The sequence below is a fragment of the Diuraphis noxia genome, unplaced genomic scaffold, assembly GCF_037042655.1.
Source record: "Diuraphis noxia isolate RWA-SAM2 unplaced genomic scaffold, SU_Dnox_SAM2 contig0005, whole genome shotgun sequence".
NCBI classification, from domain to species: Eukaryota; Metazoa; Arthropoda; class Insecta; order Hemiptera; family Aphididae; genus Diuraphis; species Diuraphis noxia.
Window position 1 is genome coordinate 36,605,466 of NW_028301715.1, and position 18,506 is coordinate 36,623,971.

General features: G+C 25.9%; 1 protein-coding gene across 1 annotated transcript in view; it reads left to right on the plus strand.

The window, feature by feature from the left end:
* Window positions 1-838: 838 nt before the first annotated feature.
* LOC107169959 (sodium-coupled monocarboxylate transporter 2) overlaps window positions 839-18,506 on the plus strand; it is a 33,733-nt gene continuing 16,065 nt past the window's right edge. Inside the window, exons 1-9 of the mRNA XM_089228371.1 lie at window positions 839-1,462; window positions 12,399-12,614; window positions 13,193-13,326; window positions 13,675-13,863; window positions 17,262-17,416; window positions 17,473-17,613; window positions 17,707-17,925; window positions 18,007-18,125; window positions 18,297-18,451. Of these exons, the coding sequence (XP_089084497.1) occupies window positions 12,416-12,614; window positions 13,193-13,326; window positions 13,675-13,863; window positions 17,262-17,416; window positions 17,473-17,613; window positions 17,707-17,925; window positions 18,007-18,125; window positions 18,297-18,451 (1,311 nt within the window). The 5' untranslated portion in view covers window positions 839-1,462; window positions 12,399-12,415. The remainder of the gene's footprint in view (window positions 1,463-12,398; window positions 12,615-13,192; window positions 13,327-13,674; window positions 13,864-17,261; window positions 17,417-17,472; window positions 17,614-17,706; window positions 17,926-18,006; window positions 18,126-18,296; window positions 18,452-18,506) is intronic.

Sequence of the window (18,506 nt, forward strand, 5' to 3'; positions counted from 1 at the left end):
CGTACCTATGATAATATGCACATGCCAGCTAGGCACAAGTTCTATAGGGGTACATTCGATTCTCTTAGATTTTTTTTACACTCTTTTCTCGAACATTTTTTATTCCAGAATTGATAATAATATTATTTTGCGTATAACGTATAATGCATTTGTACACCCTTCCTCCCATCACCATAAAAAATAAAACCAATAGATAACAATAGATATTGGTCTGAGGGCACCACCACGACCGTATAGAAAAATCTTAGGCACGTCAACAGGTGTGTCTGAAATTCCTAACCTGGTTGAAAAAAAAAGAATTTTTTGAAAACCCTGTCAATGCTTTACTTACGTGTAAGTAAATATATACTTATTTATACATTATACTATTATTTACCTATCCCATCTCTCAGTCGTCGTTTGATTTAGGTAAGCTTAATGTCACCAACTGATAGCACCTGTGTTTATATTATTTAATATTACATAAGAATTATTATACATATTTTAGTGTTATGACTATATTATTATGATCCATAATACTTATCTTAATATTATATTTTAATGTTTATCTGCAGTGCCGTTAATCGGTATTTTTTTTCGGGTAAACAAAAATCCTTGCACTAAACACGATTATAACGACGTAGGACGATTTGGACGAACGAAGTTATTAATATGTAAGTAAATAATAAAATACCAAATACGTTACCGCGATGTTGGTATTATACCACGGTGCTCATCTATACCGCACGGGTGTATTACCGCGGTATGAGTGATATATATATACGTGTATAATACCTAGGTATATCGTATTTTAATCGGCCGCGACGCGCGACGTCGTGTGTGTTGGCGCGCTCGTCCGTCCGTCTGTCGGCCGACCATTCAGTTTACATGCGGTTTGACTCGCGCGTTGTGCTGTTTGACGTCGACATTTCGTTTCGTACTCGCGCCACTCATTGTCACAATAATATAAATATTATATCGTTCACGATAATAATACTAAACGTATATAACAATGCGTAATCGTGTATTTCTCTTCAGTACCAGTTTCGTATCGTAAAATATTAAATCGTACACAGTTGCTCGTTCGATTATTGTACACCGCGATTCCGATTCGTTACGTTTATTTTTTATTATTCAATAAGCTGTTGCTATCGTAATTTTTTGACGACGAGCAAGCGCGGCAAACAGTACTTGATACATTTCATCGGACGATATCCATCATTACCTGTAACAATATTATTAAATAGCAGCAGCAGACCGGGCCATACGCGTTTATTTCGTGCGTTTAATGTAAACAACATCTGAATAATAGGACGATAAATATTATTATCATAATAAAAAAAATTTTAAAAATGGTAGAATTTTTCGTCCGAACAATGGTTATCTTCATCTTCGAACAAACGACTGAAACAGCGTAAATCCTCGAGCATCGGTCGGCGTCGTTGTGTGATATTCTGTATATTTTGTTCGTCAACGCTACAAGGTACCGTATATTATTATGCCTATGCACATTTTAACAAAATTCTTAATGTTTGTGCTGAACATACGTTTTTCGATAGAGATATTATTAATAATAATAATTTTTTTTTTTTTTTTTTTTTTTTTTTCCTTATGGTATCGAGGACTGGAGGAGGAACTATGGTGCCAGTACTTCTCCTCCAGCCAAATAATAATAATAATTTATGATCATGGTTAATTTAATCGGTGGAGGGTTATTTATTTTTGTTTTGTAAATAAATTCCCTAATCGCCATTGCTACAGTAAGCAGTTGCAGTTATAGTCGTTAAATTGATGGATTGGCACACATACACACATACACACACACACATATATATGCTATATACTTCCAGCTCGAGACGCTGTCCAGACTATAGGACGCTTGTGTTCTAGGTAACCCTCACGGTTATACTTTGATTCTATACAAATAACTAAAGTGCAGACAAAAATAAAATAATGTTTTATATTGTTTTTTTACAATTTCGACCGAAATTGCACAAAGATTTTAGACTGCGCCACATAGTATATTTTTATTTTTCCCGTAGGCAAAATTAAACAACGGGTCTTTGCTGTATGTTATTATTATACTCAATTATTCAATGTAGATATATACACGCATTATTACAGTTTCAAATATTTTATGTTTTAAACATTCGAATTATCTTTAGAATAATAAATTCCTGTTTAGAATGATATTTAAAGAGAAATTCGGTTAGTTTCAAGTACTACATATAACACGCATATGTGATTTTATATAATTATACAATTATTATTTCTTTTACTCGCTTATATTTTATGTAGTATGCGTATAATTGAGCAGATCCAATACTAATTAAAAAAAAAAAAAAATGTTTTACAAGTTGTTTGCCATTTATTAGTTTTAATTAAACCATTGCCACTAGCAGCGTATGACAACGAACCTTCTTGTGCGATTTCAAATATATTACCAGACTAAACACCCGTTGTTTTGACAGTGACACAATTAATAAATTACGTTTCATAACTAGGTTTTTTAGACCGTTACTACTTATACAACTTATAATTATTATCTACTTAATGTTTAGTTTAGAAAACAAAACATAGATGGTGCTTTAACTGCGAAGTAAATTTTTAACTATGACAATGAACATGATTTAAGAGCTTGAGAAAAAAAATGTAATCACAGTATACTAGGAGCCTAAATTTGATTTTTTAAAACATACAATCCATAATTTTTCGAACATCTTGTCAATATATATGTATTGAACTTAAGGAGATACATTCTGATGCCCTGCAGCTTAACTAGATTAAAAACAAAAAAAACTAACCAATAATATTATTTTAAATCAACTTTAAATATAATTGTCCATGTTAGTTTATTGGGATTAAAAATATACATATATTTTACTTTTAAGCATGTTCCTTTTTCATACATTCATAAAAAATTATTGTACCTAATATACTTATTAAAACTTTATTTATTCATATGTAGGTAATATGTTTATAACATAGTTTAATATTTTAACACTTACGTGATAAATAATAATTTAAATTAAGTGTTTATGAATTAATAAGTGATTGTTAACAATTTGCACAAAATACCTACCTATATCGCTTTTTTCATGCATGAAATATATAAATATAAATTAATATACACCAATATTTTACTATATTCTCATACTTTATTAGATTATTATATATTTTTTAATTATTAATTTTACTGTATAATATATCTAAAGATTTTCAACATTTACTAGTGGTAAAATAGAAATATCCACAGTTTGAATAAATATAAATCGGAATATTGAGTTCAAAAAAAGTAGAAAACTGTATACACGTATAAGATAATATACATATGGGTCGATATTTCCAAACTGTTCTAGAATCTATGTAATAATTTTATTTTTTTAATTCTAATGGCATTTTAAATTCTGACATTAAATGTCTAAATACGGTTTTTTACGAAAAATGTTTAAAATAATAAATTTCTACTCAACCCGATGACGGTATTCCATCAACTGCATTTTTCATTTAGTTTTTCTTTCCCTTTTTTCTTGTTAGACATTGTGTCATAAAAAAGCTTATTGACTGTTACGATTATTCATAGACTTTTATAGAACATTCTAAAAATACAAATCAAGGACTTATACATTCTAACAATCATAATATATTCATGTCATTTTCTTTTGTGTAATTTTTTATGTAACCATTAATTATTTATGCACTAACATTAAGAACACTAAAACGCTTAAATATAGTTGGATACACTGATCAATTTATCAATTTTCACGGTATTTCAAAATTTTCAATAATTAATAACTCTTAGATAGAGAATTTATCTTACAGAAAATTGAACGTAGTTAGGTAATTACATCAAAAAAGTTAGGTAGGTATGGTAAAAAAATACAGACTAATTTACAAAAATGTACGTAGTGTGCCGTGAACAATTTTTAATCAAATAAATTTTGTTCCTATGTAACTGTTGATTTATAGTTTTCTTAAATAATTCATTTTCATTTTCATGATTTAAAATTAACAATTGTATATTAAATCTCATTGTTATGTCTTAATATAATTAACAATATCAAAAATAATAGACTTTCTTATATTACTGTTGAATTATGTATATATTCTAATAAAATATTATATTATTTACCAGATAATTACAATTGTCTATTTTAATCAGTTTAAAATCAATTTAAATGTATCTTCTATTTCATTATTAAAATATATAATTCTCAAATACTCAGAAAGTCATAAGTTATTAATCATTGATTTCAGTTGAGGTATATTATATAAATCTGCAGTTAGTGAAGTCGAATAGAAACGATTGAATGACCCCTAATTATTATTTCCTACTCGATATTTTTTTCTTGAATAAGTCGCTTTTATTCTTAGATGGTCAATCTAAAAACAATTAATTTAACTTTTTTCGTAATTATATTTTAATAACAATTTAAAATGAGTATTTTTTATGATAATAACTAAATATTTGAAAATATATCATCAATTGCAATTGTGCTTCGTTAAATTAATCAAAATTATATTAGCATTTAATAATTATAATATTGTATTTTAGTTTTTAAATATTTTTCAACCTAAGTTTTTAGTGATAATAAAAGAAATTTAATTTTAAATTTGTGCTGCTGAATAACTGTATAATTTATGTAATTGTAAACATTTGTTTGATTCACTAATTAAGTACATGTTTAGTTTATACACAATCTTAATTTAATGCATTAATTGTTATCGTTTCCATAAATATAATATAATATAAAAAATATCCCTTTTAAATAATTTTTATACATATTGAAATTACTGTATGGTAATAAACCGTAGCAATAATAATAAAAATACGATCAAAGCAACTAAAATTGAATCATATCAATATATATATATATAAAACAGATGTTGGATATCATCCAGTTGATTTCTTCATTATTTATTATATTTATATAGTCTCTACTCTCTAGGTATATTATAATCGTTTCCCTATTGCGTAAGTGTTATACCACTAGTTACTGGTGTTAGTGTATTACACAGGAAGCTATATAAACACAGTTAAATTTATCATAATTTTGGATTATTTCATTATTCTATTTAATACACCCATTGTTTTATGATGTTATTATGATATACATTTATTTAATGTCTAGGGTCGGTTATAATGATCGGTGTTAGCATATTGATTTATAAGAGTTTTTAAATATTAATAATAATATAATGGTCTTGTACTTTCTTAATCCTTCAAATATTATATTTTTTTGTATTAAATTGGTATTAAAAAACTTATCAGTTTGATTATATTTCCAATAGATATGACTTGTACAATCTGTAAACTCATTAACTATATATAAAAAACACACAATTAGAGTAGCTGAATAACTATATTCATTGAAACATACCTACTATAATTTAAAAACAGATTATAATGTTAGTTTCGTTCAAAAAAAAACTAAATGGTCGCAGTTTGCACTATTGTTTTATGCTTTACCAATATTAAAACAATGATATAAACATAAAATCAACACTAAACTACACTACACTTCATTACCATTTAAAATTACGAATAATATAAGTGTCTTGAAAGTTGTGGATAAAATTAATTACTGCCGTTCTAGCCCCAGAAATTTGTAACTAATGATTATTACGTATAATATGACTTTATGCTCACTACATTTTGAAATATGTGTATTAGTTGTATTGTCTTTTTATCGTACAAGGTCATATATTGTTTCACATCGTTTAAAAATTAGCATCAATATTTTAATAATATAGAAAAATAACAATTTTCCATTTTTCTGTGAATAGTTAACACGTAGGTGTATTTATATTTTAATTAAACAGTTTACTAATAAACATTTTTAACAATAAAATAAATCGTTCTATTCGTTAATCATTATTGAGATTATTATGAAGATTGTTTACACACAACAATAACAATTTTAAAAATAAACAAATATAAACAAATTTAACTACCTAATGTATAACATCTAATAATCACACTACGTACTTATTACAATGTATTATAATTTTTATCCTACATATTGCCATATTGGTGATATATTTAAATACAATAATTTTTGTCAACGTTATAATATGATTATTCTTAATGTTTGCTTGTTAAATGTAAGAAATTGTAATTAGCTACTTATGTAAATTAGAATAAACAAATTCTTATGATTGTAATTTATTTAAAACTGTAGCTAATCGAGGGCAGACATTGTAAAAAGGTTTGCTAAAAAAAAGACAATTAATTTTTGTATATTATTAAATATACATTTTTTATCAAATAGAGGTAAATCATTAGGTACATTGTAAATGTATTAATAGACATATACTGTTACATAATTATATGATAATCAAGAAATTTACTTGAAATGGTCCATCGATTCATTTTATTTTCTCGTCGCTTTCTAAATTTAAATTAAACATTATTTGAGTAACATTGCTTTTTTTCAAAAGTTAAGGTACTATATCAGCGTGATAAACGTGCTTTGAACTTTGAAATATCTACTAATATTTATACAATGAAAAAATCAATTAATTAAACATCTTAATATTATTCTTAAAACTCAAAAAAAATATGGATTTGATAAAAAAAAAATAAGTACCTATTTAATCTAACCTAGCTTTATATATGTTTATTATTCTTCATCATTTTAATATTGGGTACTTTTTTAACAATATTTACTTGTAAATATTTCTTATGTAATAGTACGTAAATAATTCAATTTAAAATAAGTAATTATCACCTATTATCATTATTATCGTTAAATATGGTACTTTAGTTTTAATGCCCGTGACTGCTATTTTACTTATTTATTTATTTATTACAATATTATTTCAACATGGCAATTGCATTTAGGTTAAATACAATTTGAATCTAATTGCACAGTTATGAATATCATATACATTTATTTTTGAAAACAGGAATCGAGGAGTTAACGTTTGCAATGAAGAGTAGTTATTTCCGTAAACGGTGGTATGACTGGGGATAGAGAAAGGAATCTGATTGTTGACATAATAAGAGAAAAGATTAACCTAAACTTCTGAAGGAAAATTTTTCAAAAAGATCTGAATCTAGATATCTGTCCATTGTCTCATTTAAAAGAGAATTAATGAACCGTTGATCAGCTTTGAAGTGACGCGACTCCGATTCCGGTGGGGGGGGGGGGGACACCAGGGTATTGAGAATGAAAAACCATAAGTTAAACATATATTTTTAACATTGATCGAAAGGTACAGATCCCAAACAACCACACTATATTTAAGAAGATATCAGATAAGTGAAAATTATAATGTACAGAGATAATTGATGATTTGAAACATTTGGTGTTATGTTTAATGAATCCTAGGACTTTTAAATCTCTAAATATGGTTAAAGTTGATGTTCAAAAGTAGAACGGGAGAGCAGTTTGATAAGTGTATGACTCAAGTAATAAGTATAATAAGTATCTTCCAAAGGAAACACGTTGTGTTTGAAAATTATTTAGAAAATAGGAGGAAGCTTTAAATAAACAAGAACTGAATGAAAAACTATTTGACACATCTTATTCAAGTTGAGTGTTGAACTTATGTTTATAACATAACTACATAAATTGTCTAGTTCAACTTATAGATTTTGATTATCAACTAGTAAGTCAATTTTTTAAAAAATGTTATATTATCATTAATTAGCATAAAATAAGTTTTAAATGGACAGACATATTATAATTTATAATTATTATAATTCCTTGAATAGTTTATCTAAATTGCATTTTCTGAAAAGCAATAAATAAGAAAACTCACTAAGGAAATTTAAAACATTTTTTTTATCTATAAAAAGAAAAATTTATTTACTGTATTAAGATTTTTAACCAAATTTTTGTCTAATTCAAAACTTGAATATGCTGAAATCTTGAAAACAAGCATGTTCAATTATATATTTATATCATTTTTTTAAATATTGGTAATACTTATAGGTACCTTGTATAGTAGATCTGTTGAATGTAATTTTTAATGTGAGGTATATGATATCAACATTTATAACCATCGATCCAAAATAGTTTTGTTTTTATAGTCTAATCCACATTATGTACCTATAAAATAAAATTACATAATCACAATACTATATGATCACACATGACCACATAGTATAAAAAGAGTAATATTATAAAGAGTTTGATATGAATACAGAACTATAGCTAAGATATAACCAGCAAGAAATTAAAAATATACTGCAACAGAGCAGCTGTAGATAAACCTGATGAAGAGACGCGTCATTGCAATGGAAAATCGTTGGAAGTAATTTTTGTTTAGGTATAAATTTTGGAATAAATAGTGCACTAAAAATGTCGTGTTACACGATTTACTTTCTATTAGCTTACAAAAATTATTTCTAACATGAACATTTTTTATTTTAATGAGTATGATTTATGTATAATTTAAGAGAAGTGAAATATTGAAGTAGGCAATTTTTTTGAATTTATATTTTTTACAGTATATCATTTTTTATATTTTCCAAGGAAATGCGAGCAATAGGTAGGTATTTAAGTAACTTAAAATTTTAAAAGTACAAAAATGTGTAGTTGTTAAACAGAATACTGATTTATGCATAACAATAAAACTATTTACATTTAACATTATATTTAGTTTCTATTCTGGATGACTATACTATATAAAAAAACGGTAACCTATCTATTCTTTGTGTTTAGAATTGATAGTTAGGGAAGGGGTCGAGAATTTTGAATATCTTAAAGGGGCGTTAAGTAAAAAAAATCTGGGAAACATGAGTTTATACTAAGATTGAGTAACTCAATAACCTACTCAGTAGTCGGTGGTAAGTATATTCTGCAAAAAAAGTTTAAGCCTTGTAGTTTTTTAAAATTGTTAAACCGCTATTCGTATAATAGTGTTGTAGGTATACACATTTATTTGAATCATTTTTAATTTATGTAATTTCTTTCAAATTATAGATAGATGGCACAATTAGTTAAATTATGATATTTGAAAAAAAATCTATATAATACTATAATTTAGTAATTATATTATATATATGACCTACTCTCTCGACGTCAATTGTATATACATTTTATACATTTACAATTTAATCACAATGCTTTTACTCCTAGGATGGCCTAATTAATATATAATTGTGTTCAATAATTAGTTAATGCTTTATACCTGCTATAACGATAATAATAATAGTTCTTCAAAATCATCTAAACAAAATCGCTGTATTCATGACGTATGGTCAAAATAACTTAGGTTGACAAAAATAATAGTTGAGCTCAGTTTGGACACACAAACAATATATTACTTTATTGAACATTCAGTAAACATAAGAAATACTTTTTAAAAAGAAATACTTTTATTTGAATCCATTTTTAAATATAAGTGAATTCTTCCTACAGGACAGAATGTATACTGTATGTCTGTATTATAAATGTCCCTAAAATCATAGTCAAGAAGGCTTAATAAGGAAAATGAGTTAATTTTATTTGTAAAAAAATCGTTTAATTTCTAATTATTTATTTATCGATTTTCAATAATTTAGTTATATTTTTGTACATTAAGTAATAGTTTAGTAAAAAAATATAATTTATAAATACAAGGTAAACGGCAAACATCATTATTAACTTTTTCGGACAACCATGGTTTACGTATACGATTATAATATAACATATTCATATATGATCCTGCGAGTTACAGGAAAATCTTAAAAAGTTCATCGATTTATCACAATAAATGATTTATTACATGCCTACATAATGTATTAAAGTGTAAAAATTTCACTGAAAAATAATAGCTTAAAAATGTCGGCCCTTTCGCAAAAGTATACAAATGTATTTCTTTTATATATATTATTATTATCTAAGTATAATTTATTTATATCAATAAAAACAGGTGTCTTAAATATGGAATTTTTTCAATCATTTAAAGTTACTTAGGTATATAAATTTAAAATACGATTTCACATTAAATAAACACGAAATAGCGTTATTCTATTTTTTGTTGAATTGAACTTGTTTATTTTTAAGTGTGGTGGTTATAAGTACGTATAAGAGTGAACTCATTGTTAATGTTTTATAATTTTATTTTGTTTTATAATACTATTTATTTTTAATTTATTCAAAGGATGTATCTTATTTTTTAAATCTTAAACATTTTATTAGCCAACAGATGTTTAGTTTATTTTTTTTATTGATCTTTTTAGCTTCGGCGACATGGACCATTAGCTTTATACATAATTTACATTATACTATTACTTAAAATTTACACGGTTTGGGTGACAATTTAGTTACAATAATAAGGGGAAGAGCTGTTGACTATATTTATTCTAATTAAATTTATTTATCTATTTTGGTTGTCCTGAGGAATGACATGATTTTTTCGGGTTAACTCGGGTCCGATTGATTCGTATAAGTTGGTTGGTATATTTAGTTTTTCTCTTTCTTCTTCATTTGATCGGCATTCTGTCATCAAGTGTTTTACTGAGAGGGTTACTCCGCATGTGGTGCATTCTGACGGCGGTTGGTTCTTCATGAGGTGTCCATGTGTGAGGTGTGTGTGTCCGATTCTGAGTCGGTTTATTATTATTTCGGTTTTTCTTGAAATTTTGTATTGCGGCCAGGGATTTATGTTATTTTTTATGTTATTTATTTCACGTAATTTGTTGTTTTGGTTTGACCAGTGATTTTGCCATATATTTCGAGTGATTATTTTGATGTGTTTTTTGTGTCTAAAATTGTGTTACTTTTTTGTTTGGGAGTTTCGGATACTATGGCTTCTTTTGCGTGATGATCGGCTAATTTTATTCATTTCCGTGAATTTTGCAATGTCCTGGTGTCCAAATTATTTGGACGTTCTTGTTTTGGTTTTTTAGATTATCGATTTGATTTATAATGTTGGCGGCAATGTCATTGGTTTGGAATATATTTTGGATGCTATTGATGGAGCTTAGGGAGTCTGTAAATATATTGAAGTTTTGTTGAGGATAGTTTTCAATATGTTTAAGAGCTGATATTATGGCGATGGCTTCGGCGGTATAGATTGAGCATTTCTTTTGCAGTTTATATGTTATTATTTCTTTGTCGATTATGATTGCTATTCCTACTCCTTGTTCGCTTTTGGATGCGTCGGTATATATGTCTTGTTCTAAATATTTATTTTTGAGGTCGTAGAATTGACTTTTGAAGATTTCTGGAATGGTTTCTTTTTTTTTGTTTACTGCAAGTTCTGTGTTTAAGTTGATTTTGGTGGACCACGGTGGTGTTTGTATAATTGAGTATTTTATTATATTCAGATATTTAGTTTATTATCTTGTCTAGCTACAATTTATATACTATATATCATAGACTATGTTCAAACAGTTTTTTTGGAATCTACATATATATTATATAATGTATTAATCAATTTAAAATTAAGCACCATTAAAATTTGAGTAAAATAAGTGTTTGTTTAATTGAAAAAATAAACGTTTCAACTTTATAAAAATAACATAGTATTATACATAATATGTCATTATTTATAAAATATATTATACGTTTTAAATAAATAAACAAATATATAATTTGATACATATAATTGACATTAAGAAATCTTTGATCACATTCTAGCCTTTAATAAATAACGAATTAATGTATAGACAGGGTGTAACAGAATGCCCTGACAAATGAAAAATGAAAAATCGATACTACTTAAACGTATAAGAAAATTCATGAAAATGATATGGATACCTACCTATAATAAATAATTTAAGATTTCCTCATATCTAAAAATTCTCTAAAAAAAATATTGATATTTAAAAAAAATAAAGTACTTTACTTAAATGTATATTTTTGCCATCAATATTTTTCTAAAAATTAAATTAACGAATCACTTAGGTATTCGAATTTTTCAAAAGAAAATGTTATTCTATTTTAATTTTCAACATTAAAAATAAAAGTATTGAGTACAGCGTACTTGTAACGCAAGCATCTATAAAGTATATAATATCAACAAATATTATATACCCTCTATACTTTTTATAGATACTATTATAGGTATATGATATACATTTTACTTATAGTACATATTTGTGTATAATATAAATAATAATTTTTTTAAACTTTATTCTCTTCAATCATATATTTTTTGATAGAAATTGAGACTAATTTTTAGTATTTTTTAAAAATATAATGCATATATATATATTATGTTTACACTTTATAAAAAAGTTCACAATGATTCATTATTATTTATAATAATAATTGCAGACTTTTACAAGACTTTTACAATAAGTTGTGTATGCCATTCAATTTGTACAACATATATTATGCATGAAAACTTAATAAATTATACATGTTTAATTGAAATATCATTAACTATTATAAGTTATAACCACTATGTACTTCGCATATATTTTATAGGTTGCCGTTTGGCGTAAATAAAAAATTAATTAATTTACATATTTTTTTCAGAAAAATAGTCATAAACTATGCAAAGTATTGTAATCGATTATGCAGTTTTTCTACTGCTGATTGGGTTGTCATTCGCAGTATTAATTTATAGTAAAATATCCGGTCCCAAAGAACAGACGAAAGCAGACTATGTGTTCGCATCAAAAGGGTCGGTTTCAATGGGAGCGATGCTCCTATCCATTGCACGCGGATTTCTGGGTGTCAAAGTCTTCCTTGGTAAATATATTTTATGTTTAAAATAGTTATGAGATTTATCTGATATTAAATTGTATTACCTACTATTTTCGTATGTACGCGTTATTTCATCATTATAGTACTTATCTATACTTACCCCTTTTATACTATAATAATAGAGAAGTTATGAAAGTTTAAATTGCACGTCAAAATAAACCTGTTTCTGTGATATGTAAATAATACAAATATGCATTTAGCTATTTAAAAAAATGATTGAAAAATCTACGTTTAAATTTTTTCATAGAAATATTATGTAAAAAAAAGGTTAATTTTAAAATATTTTTAGAGCAATAAAGCATATTACTTATATTTTATTTTATGAGCACAAAAATATTATTCATAATATTGATTAAATTTGTAAGTCGTGATTCATTATATATAATTCTATAAAATATCTAAGGATTTTAATGTTATAATAATAATTCATTAAAAGTATTAAGTACTATATATAATACTACTAATATCTACTTAATTTTTTTTTAAACATATTATTTCACTCATAAGTCAGATTATTTCTAATTGTTTAAAATATATTAATTAAGACAATATGTTCTTTACAGGGTATCCGTCCGAATTTTATTATAGAGGAAGCGGAATGTGGGAAACCCTGTACGGAATGTCCTTAGCATTCCCTTTGGTTTTATATTTTTTCCTACCAGTATATTTCAATCTCGGGATTACTTCAGTTTATCAGGTGAGTTTCAGATATTTTCATGTCAGAATATAATAACTTATAATATTACTGAATTTAATATTTAAACGATTGTTTGAAGGCTACTACCTTTTTATAATAATTATGTAATATACTTTAGTCTGTTACACTAAATAATTATTTACGGCTATCATAAAATACAAATTGCGTTATTCTAAGTGGTTGAATATCAAACTATACGCTACGCATCATAATTATTGTTATATTCATCTGATCGTGTACCTACATATGTATAAATATATAAATATATATATATATATATATATATATATATATATATATATATATATATATGCATATTTACAAATTCTTATTTTTGTCTATTTATAGTACTTAGATATGCGATTCAAATCAAGACTTGTGAGGAGGCTTGCGTCTGCTACATATTTTATTAGAAGCATACTTAACCTTGGTGTAACAGTTTTCACACCGTGCGTTGCCTTAAAAACTGTGATGGGATTGCCTTATTGGTTTTCAATCATCTTAATTACATCAATTGCCATTGTTTTCACATTACTGGTGAGACAAATTTTATTTACCTATTACTAAATAACTCAATTTTAATCTAACACGACCAAACAATTAATGCATATAATATGGGCAGTAAATCGTTTGCACATCACTGTTATTCATTTCGACCTTTTTGTATGGCATTTGCGCATCATTCAACTTTTGAGTTATACATCGCTTGCGCATTATCCAATTTAAATTATCTTACATAATTTACACATCAAAGTAGGTAACAATTTATTGAACTAGAAGACGCTAAAAGTATTCAAAAGCACAAGTTCTTTACTAATTTTCAGAAAATTTGACGCTTGTTGTATTCAATTTTCAAACGTTGAGTAGGTGAAACTATAAAAAAATAGGTAGTATAAAAAGCTAAAGGTGTCAAAAGCTAAGTAATTAGCCTGCGATTGTATTTACATACTATTATTATGACTATTATTTGCAATTTAATATTGAATTTACCAATTTATTTTTAATTGTATAGAGGTACCATATTATATTAATATGTGTGAGTCATAATAATTGTCAAATTTTCAAGTTCATTCAAATATTTTGGTATATTAGAAGTTCTTATAACATTTTTTGCACAACTTGTGTAGGTGTTTTTTAAATGTATATTTTGTTGTACCGTTCTATTGTTTGATAAGTTTATGTGCAAACGTTAATCGGCCATTGATGAACAAAAGATGTATGATATTAATTTAGCACAGGTAAACAATGACGAGCGGTTATAGCTATTCCCGTGTAATTTAAATAAGTATAGAACAGCATAATATAGTTAGCCATAAAATGTGAACCGTAATAAATTATGAATATAAATTACTTATAATTATTTTTTAGTTTATTAAAATGAACAACTATAGTATTACAATACAGCTTATAAAATGCATTATCTTAATTTTAAAAATAATATAATGGTTTATCAATTCATCATAATGCTATTTATTACTAAGATAAACGTTAGTAAAATAATTATAATTAAATAAATCTATTACTTACCTTTTTATCAACTCCTAATATTGGATTTTTTCATTCAAACTATATTTTTATAAAATTATCTTGTAGGTAGGTACTCTGATTTTGTATGACGTGTTTACATCACGTTTTAGGTATTGGACTTTTAGGTAAAAAATAAAAGTTAAAAATGATAATTCCCCCACAAAAGTGAATTCATATTTAAATGTTCTGTAGTAGTATATCTTAAAGAACTATAAAATAATAATCAAATATTATTTATGTAGTTTCACTAGATAGAATAACTACGGAATTAATAAAATTATTTTGAAATTCCATATTTTACAAAATAAAAATATGTGAAAAAACTGCAAAATCATTAAATTATTGTTCTTCTATAAATCATCAATAAATTATGGTTATAAAATAAAAAAGTACAATACTAATAATTTTTATAAAAGAGTAACAGCTATTTTAATAACTATTTATTTAATACTATATTCATATTTTGTATTAAATAAAAATGTATGTGACTCGACAGCCAATATATAATATTATAATATTTCATAATACTTATAAACAAAAATTATTACTTTTAACGGTAGGTATTTGAATTGATTTATATGATTCAATGATAAATTAAATGTATACTTTATTGTTGAAAAAATGTTATAATTTTCATTTTTTCCTTGCAAAATAAATACAATCATTAAATCATTCATGATTCATAAAGTTATAAATTAAAACGGTTACTTTTTATAGGTATTCAATAAATTTTATTAGAAACATGTAATTTTTACGTTTATAATTATATTTGCAGTAATTTTTATCGATTTTGATGCATTGAGTATGTCATTAACTTCGTACAGTCAAACACTAAATTATTTATAATTATATTATATTGTTTATCAATTATTATATTAGTGACCGAATCAATTATTATTTTATTAAGAACTAATATGTTATACGAATCCGTATTATAAATCTATGTTGGGTCCTACATCACATTTTGGACGATGGTAACATTCAGTAAATTAATTAATTTCACATATTATAAATTATGCTATACGTGTTTATACATGGAATATTTATTTTGTGTGAAGAAAATAATTTTTAAAACTTTTTTTTAAGTTTTCAGAGAAAAAAATGTTTGCACATTTAATGTAATTGAAATTATTTTAAATTCAAATAGAACATTTCTTTTACTAACAAGTTTGCATTAATAAAATAAAAATAATACTGTTAAGTATCGCAAAATTTGGTGTGACATTTTAATACAAAATTTCCATACAGTTATGGCATTTTATAAAAGTACTTAATTTTTCTATAAATATGAACGAATAAGAGTATAATAATAATAACAATTTGTGGATTCATTATTGAGACAATTCAATTAATGAATATAGTGTTTGAAAGTAATATCAAATAATTTAGTTACAAGTAAGTAAGACCAACTGCTTTCACTTTAAATAGATTATGATCTAATAATTTTATTAATAAATTCGCATGTTAGGTACTTTGAACTTTTATCGTAGCGATAAGAGTCCCAAAACCATAAATATTATTTATTGTAACATTTATAAAGACATTTTATTAGCTATTATTAGTATTACCTATTACAAACTTATAAGACCGATTCTTCAAATTTCTCATACAAACATTTTAAAGTACCTATAATAATTTTTTTTTTAAGATTTAAATTTTAAAATTTGGTGTGCCATTGAAATTTGGTCAACGTGCCATAGTTTCACCACCCCTGATCTAGTAGGTATGTAATATATTTTTTTTTAATATTTTGAACACTTGAGGTTTAATACTTCTAAAAATTTAGATCTATAAATTATTACGTACGATTAAACTATATCACTTAATTAATCATATGTTAAGCAGGTACTGACCTACTTTTAAATAATATAGTAATGATTAGAGAGTATTGATATACGTGAATAATAATTCATATTTATTTTATTAAATTACTAATTAATATTAATATAGAAGGTACTTAATTAAACCCATATTATGGCTTTCGTGAAACATGGAGATTTAATGTATCTATAATATGTGATACAATATATGTAACTGACTGTAATTTTTTTATTCGTTACATTTTTAAACGAATATTTTATGTAATTCCAAAATTATTATTTTATTTTCTCCACTGCAAGGAGCCATTTCCTTCTAAAGATTTTTTTAAATGTATACACATGATTATTAATATTTCTACACATAATATTATATTATAATATAAGTAATTTTTATCTTGATCTGGATGGGACTTTATACTGCGGGAGCGATTGTTCCATTTATCTTGTTTTTCAAAATGCCAAATTTGTACTCTATTATTATAACATTATTTTTGTAGACGCATGCAAACCGTTAAAATTAAAAACATAATATCTTACAATATATTTGGTACTGATTCAATATATCGAACTATGTTATCGTTATTTTAGGGAGGTCTGAGATCAGCTATTCTTGCAGACGCCGTACAGAGTTTAGTGATGATCGGTTGCAGCATAATTATCATTATTCATGGATTCTTTATAGCTAAAGGTCCATTGAATGTATATGAGGTTACCAAGGAACGGGACAGGCTGGACTTTTTCGAGTATGTGTAGATAAACAATGACCTGAATCCATGATCAGCATTTTGTGTTATTTCAGTTTTAATATGGACCCCACAATTCGTGTGTCCACGGTGTCTGCCACTCTTGGTCAGCTTTTTATGTCGCTTTCGATGTTTGGATGCCAACAAAATTTCGTTCAACGCTACTTTAGTATGGACTCTCAGAAACAAGTTGAAAAGTAATTTAATGCGAACCGTTTTTATATTCAAAATGGCAGCCATATGTTTATGTTTGGTTAGGGCATTTTTCCAAATTCGTAACGTTTTCTTAGGGCTTTGTGGCTGACCATACCGTTAATGATATTCCTCTTCAGTCTATCATGGATTGTCGGTATGGTGATATTCACGGTGTACGCCGATTGCGATCCTCGAGCACTTGGGTATATATCGGAGATCGACGAGATCATACCTTTTTACATTGAAGATAGATTTTACTTTTTGCCGGGCTTCATGGGACTCGTATTGGCCAGCTTGTTCAATAGTGGACTCAGGTAAATCAGTTTAATTTGTCTAATTATTTCTGTCATATTTCTTTATCGTGTTCAACTAACGTGAAAATTTTTTATTTACAGTATATTAGTGTCCAATTTAAATTCAATTTCCACGGTTGCTTGGGAAGATTTTATCTCTCAAATACCAATATTCAAAGGTGCCAGTGAAAAGAACCAATTGTACTGCATTAAAAGCATAAGTAAGTCGCAAACACAATGTATTAATCCGATCTTTAAATTATTTTATGAGAAGCTAATAATTAACACATTTTAGTATTTTACGAATTATTCTACGATTTAAATGATTCGTTTCATCATTTAAAATAAAGTAATCATTTTACAAATCCTTAATGATATTTATTTATTTTTAGGCGTAATTACTGGTTTTATAGTCATGGGTATTGCATTTATTGTCGCCCAATCTTCAGGTGTTATTGATGCTTCGCAGCTAATGACATCCGCAACTAGTGGACCTCTTTTAGGAGTTTTTGTTTTAGCTATGTTTTTCCCATCAACGAATTGGAAAGTGAGTACATTAGAAATTTTATTGATTCATTGTGTAACAAAATAAAAATACATTT